This window comes from Homarus americanus, unplaced genomic scaffold, assembly GCF_018991925.1.
Source record: "Homarus americanus isolate GMGI-L3 unplaced genomic scaffold, GMGI_Hamer_2.0 scaffold51859, whole genome shotgun sequence".
Taxonomy (NCBI): domain Eukaryota; kingdom Metazoa; phylum Arthropoda; class Malacostraca; order Decapoda; family Nephropidae; genus Homarus; species Homarus americanus.
Window position 1 is genome coordinate 1,612,589 of NW_024711292.1, and position 6,853 is coordinate 1,619,441.

General features: G+C 34.6%; 1 protein-coding gene across 1 annotated transcript; it reads right to left on the minus strand.

The window, feature by feature from the left end:
• Window positions 1–706: 706 nt before the first annotated feature.
• On the minus strand, window positions 707–6,805 carry LOC121870517 (signal recognition particle receptor subunit beta-like). Its single transcript, XM_042372383.1, has 5 exons — window positions 6,562–6,805; window positions 5,528–5,694; window positions 4,569–4,708; window positions 3,892–4,023; window positions 707–2,421 (listed from the first exon to the last, which is right to left on the minus strand). Exons 1-5 carry the CDS (start codon window positions 6,695–6,697, stop codon window positions 2,223–2,225), a joined length of 774 nt encoding a protein of 257 aa, XP_042228317.1. The 5' UTR covers window positions 6,698–6,805; the 3' UTR covers window positions 707–2,222.
• Window positions 6,806–6,853: the final 48 nt, after the last annotated feature.

Sequence of the window (6,853 nt, forward strand, 5' to 3'; positions counted from 1 at the left end):
CCACCCTGCTCATGATGCTCCAGCCATGCATCCTCATAAATGTCTCCTCAGCTACCACAAACTCAGCAATAGCTGCCTGTAGCTTTCTTTCCCAAGCACTATCACTGACAGGAACAATACTGTACCTTCAATGGGAAACTCTTTGCCTCTCCACATTTATCCAGCACTTTTTCCCTTTAACCCTACAGAGGGCAGTGGTTTCTCTCAGCTAAATAAATTAACCTAGGGCTACACTGCCATCTAAAGGGTTAATTGGAGGCCAAGAGTTCCACTTTCTCTCTGAACAAAAGATCTATAAGTGTAAACATATGTCATGGCTACCAACAACTCTCACTCTCCACAAGTTACCACGTCAGTTTTAAATACACTTGGTTGGTGCTAATATGAAGACTCTACAAATAGCTCATTTGTTATTACATTACACTAGTAGAGCTGACCACATTACAGTACTTTACTGTAAGTGTCGTTGTGTTAAACTTTGGTGACGTTGTCTGTAGTGAGTAACTTTGTCATTATCTAATGATACTCTTTGTTGCCTAATGTAAGATGATGACCTCTAGCCAATGGTTATCTATAATGGATTTATCTCATTGTAAACTTCACTATAAAGCATCAAAAACAACATACATAATGATAAAAGAAAAAACACAACCATGCTTTACACTCTATTATAAAATATCCAAACGAAAATAAAGAAAAACACAAATATGCTTTTTAATTTATTACAAAATATCTGCTTGAAAATAACACCATACCTAATAACAGATTCAAGGCATCAGGCTCAAATTGTTGATATCACTTATTGTATTATATCCTTTCAAATTCCACGCAGACGAACTGTAGTCACTATTATGCAGCAACAAGGTGCAGTACTGTACATATAATTGGAATAATATTTGGTACATGAATATGGTCAATACCTGTACAGAAACATTATAGTATTTAAATATTAAATAAACATTTTTCTGTACAGTAGGAATTTAATAATTTTTGTTTTCTGTACTGTATGTGATTCCCTGTATTCATTAAGTCAACTTCATGGTACATAAAAAAACACTCTTGTATGCTTCCTTTAGTAATGGTTACCTCACAATATTAAGTAACAAAACATGGTCATCAGTTACACCCCAAAATGTCTATGAATCCCTTGGGGCATTTCCTGACTATAAACAGTACCAGATTTTTCTAGTAAATGTTTAAGCCACTATTGTATGCACGTCTAGTATGATAAACTAGTGTAAGAATCGTCTATCATGAACTATACAACCATATTTTTCACCTCAATTACTAAACAGTGTAGGTGTGTGCTTCCTCCTCAGTACATCTTGGTAGTCTGGTTCTTCTTTCACATGTCTACATCTGTCCGTTCACTTGTACCATAACTAATACATGAAGCACCAATCCTACATACCTTTTTTTCCCTCTTTGCTCCCTAAATAAGTGTTCATATTTACCTTGTTTTTTTGGTTTTTTTAATTATATGAAAGAGTGACAAGCTTGATTTTGTTTCACTCCATTTCGTCAATTCTCTTACGATTATAGCGTAAATTTTTGTGACTTGATCAAGTATAATTTATCATATATATTCACTTGATGCATTGAAAAAAAAAAGGATAAAAGGACAGTCAACACTTTAAGCTGAAAACAGAATCTGTGGACTGTGGTTAAGTTAAGCACAACACTAATGCTGACTCATTCTGAATACAACACCTCTAATCCCAGCTCACACAGAATACAGTAGATTAAACATTAAGTACATACTGTATATAGGGTATTCACTTATAGCAAATCTGAAATAAGCTTTCAGTCAGGTCTTCACACAGTACAGGGTATTACAAAAAGGTACAGCATATCACACATCTGTTATCTTTTTACTATGCACTTTCATTATACGAGTAGATACTGTACATGTCACCATCTCTCATGATAGGTCTTATGTTGGAAGATACAGATACTTGACCCTAAGTTATATGTAAGGATGAGCATGAATGTACAGTATACTTGTTTGTTACAACTGTTACAAATTACACACACATTATATCAAAATTTTTAACATTCCTGGAAGAATATTGGCTGAAATACTACATTCGAGCAAGTCATGTCATGGACACTATTCCTCTATATTTAAATTTTACAATAGATATTCATGCAGTTATTATCTTTTCACTTGTTAGTAAGTCTTTAAGGTTCATTTCCCATATTCACAAGTTGTTTATTTTTTTTCAAGCCATCTGTTGAAGCCAGGATATGACAGGTGCTAAGTTTTCCCCTCCCTTAGCTGTAGTCTCCACAAACTCCACTTTCAGGGGGCTGAGGTGACTAAACTCAAAATCTTGTCCCTGACGACCCAGGAAGCTGTTGTTGTTGCTTCCTTCACCCACTGACTGCAGCTGGCTGGCACGTGTCACTCGCAATAGGTTCCTGGTGAAGTCATTAAACATATTAAGAAATGCAAATAAATCACTGTAGGTGCACGTGATCCATGTATATGCTGATAACCACATTGGAAACAAGAGAACACGAAGTTCCCAAGCACTTTCGTGTAATTCACATCTTCAAGGTTTAGTATAGACTGAGGAGTAATTATTGACAAGGCTAATATGTACAGTAAAGGAGAGTGAGATCAATTCCCTAGGGACAGCATGTGTCCACCATATTCAGGTCGTAAGGTAGAGTGACCCAACCCTTTCACTTGGTTACAAATCGTCTTAATAACAAAATTGTGGTTATCAGCATATACCTGTATTAAGAAATTTGTATGGCTCCAATTTCCATAATTACATTTTCAGCCATATATCCTGGAATCCCAGTTTATGAACGAAGTGAAATCATGTTTTTCAAATCCTATTTTCTATAAGAATATGTTAAGGAATTGGTAAATGAAGATTGCTTAAAACAAGCCAGTAGATTTTTCAGGCACAAAATACTGTAACAACACCCATGCCTAGGAAGCACTGTTTTCTATAACTTGAGCGATCCCCATATGGTTGAGAAAAACTGCTGTTCATAAAGTAACTACACTACCATTTTTTATTTTTTTTATGGGGATTAGCCCACCCAGGCACAGGGTCACTGACCCACATCGGGGCCTGGAGGGCAAAAGTGTAATAATAATAATAATGATTATGATGGTAATCATAATAATAATAATGATAATTATTCAAATTAAATTAAATTTATAATAAAATAAAAACAAAATTGAAAATAAAATTATAATATAAATAAAGAACCATAAAGAAATACAAAAATGAAGAAAAAAAAGATCAAAAGTGCAAAACAATATATGTATGTTTTGTTAATAGTAAGAGAAACAATTGAGACCCTGCGGTAGTACCTCCCTGTTTGGTATGAGGATCTAGTGAGCTGTAATGACCACAAGTCACTGGTTTACCTCTCAGTCATATAATGAAGTTTCAGAATTCAGTTCCCCATTATTTTTACTGACAAGTACCTCCCCCTAGAGTGTAAACTTAGTGTGATTGTCCTCGATCTTGTCAAACATCACCATCAATTAAAATAACCATGAAGTGATAATATAGTCAAACTAAGTAGAAGAATTTTGTATTTTATGTTTTAGATATTACAGCAATGTTTAAAGTTTGAGTGAAAATAAGTACTGTAACCGATATACTGTATGATGAGGCATGGACTGTTTGATGATGATAACTGTGAATGGAATTAAAAAATTACCTTCAGACATAGGAAATATTCATATCATTATTTATATCATTCATTTATACTCAATATGGTTATAACTGCTGATCCTAGTCTGCTGTATGCCTTTAAACTGTTAATTCTTGACAGTTGCCATTTTATAAAACTATCACACAGCATAAATAAATAAGAACATTTAACTTTGAATAATAAAAAAAAAAACACCACTTGACTTACATTTCTTTTTCGAGAGTTTTCTGGATGAGTGCTGCAGCCCTGGCTAACTTGAGGTCCTGCTTGTTGCACACCACCAAAACCCTCAATCCTCCACTCTGGACAGCTCCATCACAAAGGGTCGAGTAGAGGAACCTACATTGTTGAAAAAATATTGAGAAATGTTGTTGGAAAATTTATCAGTGTCAATGAACTCAAGTTATTTGCTATATACAGTACTAAAAAAAAAAAAAATGCTTTGAAACATCACATCCCCCATCTTGCATTTTACTGGCATGCCTCTGGGTATTTTTAAACTGTGTACTGTATTACCTATGATCAAAAGGAATCCATTAGTATGCACAGTGGGTTGGGTTAAGAACAGATCATGGTAACAGTAAAGTAGTCATGGGTTTGTTTATTTTTTATTTATGTATTTAGTTTTCATTTCACACATTTGATGACTATTTTTGTGATTGTCAAGTCTACAGGTAATAATTTTCAGTTGATGTTGTTGATAGGTTGTGAGGTTTAGTTGTGGTTGTAGTCAGTCAATAAAATAGTTAAAAATCCTACATCACCATGACAGAATGATTAATATTACGGGTAACTATCACTCCGCTTCACAAATGAGAAATGCGTAGTTATCATTATGCAAATACATAAGAGAAATGACAACACATAATTACTCCAGTACTTACTCCGCAACATCCCGGACATCCTTCTGTATTGTTGCTGAATCCACAACAAAGATGATGGCACGAGCCAGCTTCTTCACCTTCTCAAACAGTCCGTAACGTATTCTCTCGTGGCCAGGAAGATCATACATAGTCAATGATTTCTGTTGACACCAGAAAAATTAGCCTATACGAGAGATTTTGTGAAGACTACGAGTACCTACCGGTATATAATTTATAATGAAGGGTCAAAGGCGGAGGAAAAATTCTTTCAATCGAGACTTGCTTAACTACAAAATATGGTTCAGATATGACAACACTCGCACAGACCCTACACGAGAGTAGGTTACAAGGGGCACTTAACTTGGAAGGTCTTTTTCTGTACCCTGAGCACTGAGTGAGCATTATATGAACCCTCCATGACTCCTGTAAATTACTAATTAAAGTTTGAGTGTATGTTTAAGCCATTTTAGCCATTCCTTTGTCCATTTCTTATGGACTTGACCCAAAAGGTTTCGTAACAGCCATTGGTCCGAGAGTCAATCAACTGAAGTTATCACCTCCAGTTGACTCACAATTTCCATCTATTCCATTGTATGTATTTACAACCCATAGCTAAACAGCAGCTAACTTCATAATGTTGAATAATGAAAAAGATAAAAGTGTATTTGTGATGAATTATATTTTCACATCTATACTGATTACAGATGGAATTTCTAGTAGAAGGATAACAGCAGAAAGGTATATACAGTTCAGGTTTTCATAACAAATGGTAGACACGTTAGGCATGATGCAAATGAGAATGTGAAAGTTACTCATGAAAAGAAACCTCAATAATTCTGCAAGTACATTAAATCCATAAAAACTCAAACTGAGAAGAATTATACTGTATTGTCTTCAAAGTTTAATACAGTAATCATGTTGTAGCTAGATAACTCATTATACAGTACAATATTATGTTAAGCAAAATAAAACACACACACCTTTCCAGAGCTATATTCCCCAACTGATTCTTTGATGGAAGTAACGGAAGTCACGTCCGTTCCATAACATAACTGTGAGAACAAATGCGTCTTGCCAGATTCACACAGGCCCATTAGTAGTATTGCACGTCTCTTGCTTGTTCCACGTAACAGACGCCATAAAAGTACTGAAATGAAGACCACAAATTGATTCACATTTCATTAGCATACCTCATCTATTAATGTCCAAAGGGAAACTCTGAAATACTCACGTACTACATAAATATATTAATGTACACAGCTTAATAAAATCTTAACAATAATGATAACTGTACAGTACATCAATATGAACAACACACTGTGAAGACTAGTTACTGTGATCCTTTACACTACCGTATGTACCCAATAATTAAACATTTGACTGTACACTATGATGCTGTATGTGTATAATTTGTTAAATTATCGTTTCGGTCATCCCTATGTTTTTATGACATTTTTTGACATGTTTTGAACAATTTTAATCTTACCTAACCTAACCTAGCCACAGAACCCAAGAACTATATCTAACCTAACCTAAATTCCTAAGATTGCCCCGATGACTGAAATGATAATACCAATTTATTATAAATACTGTATAGGGGTTACGAAGCTTACATTAGGGAGTATGTACTTTATGACAAAGGGTCGTACACAACCAAAGTGATTTACGGAGACATATGGTATATTTGTACAGTTCAATTACATTCATAGAGTCATAATTATGCTGTTTAAGGCAGGTGACGACAGCTTACTCTCAGGAATTGTGAATTCTTACTTTATATCTTCATTGAGAAAAGCCTAGTTTGGCCACTAGACCTACTTAAAGTATTAACCTTACTGGAAATAAGCATCTCTTGGGTTTGTAAGCTATACTTTGGTCAAATTACCATACGGCTTACTACTTTTGTATACCTGTACTGTCTAGGTAAATTTTCTGGAAAAAATAGTATTAATATTATTGTAATTAATACTACTACTATTACTATTACTACTATTATTACAGTATTATCACCCACCTAAAGTGACCAGACCAACCACCACAGCCGCCAACACCTGAGCCCAGAACATATTTTCCTCATTAAACTCTGGAACATATTTATTAAACGTCTCCTTTATGGATATCCTCTTCCTCTGCCTTACTTCCTCCGTCATGGTTGTGAATGTGTTGTGTCTTAGGCCTCAATAAGGAGCCTAAATCTGTTAACTTTCTTCTACCAGAGACACTTGTAGACAGATCCAAATACCTCTAAATAAAGATTGTATTATTGTTATGAGTTATTTATCAACATATAAATTAAATACACTTCG

Bases quoted from the DNA above. Each gene is read 5' to 3' on its own strand.
- LOC121870517 (XM_042372383.1), bottom strand. From the start codon at position 6,697: ATGACGGAGGAAGTAAGGCAGAGGAAGAGGATATCCATAAAGGAGACG. The intron at 4,709-5,527 runs GTGTGTGTGTTT...TGGTGTCAACAG, and splicing joins GGGAATATAGCTCTGGAAAG to AAATCATTGACTATGTATGA. The intron at 4,024-4,568 runs GTAAGTACTGGA...TCAACAATGTAG, and splicing joins GATGTCCGGGATGTTGCGGA to GTTCCTCTACTCGACCCTTT.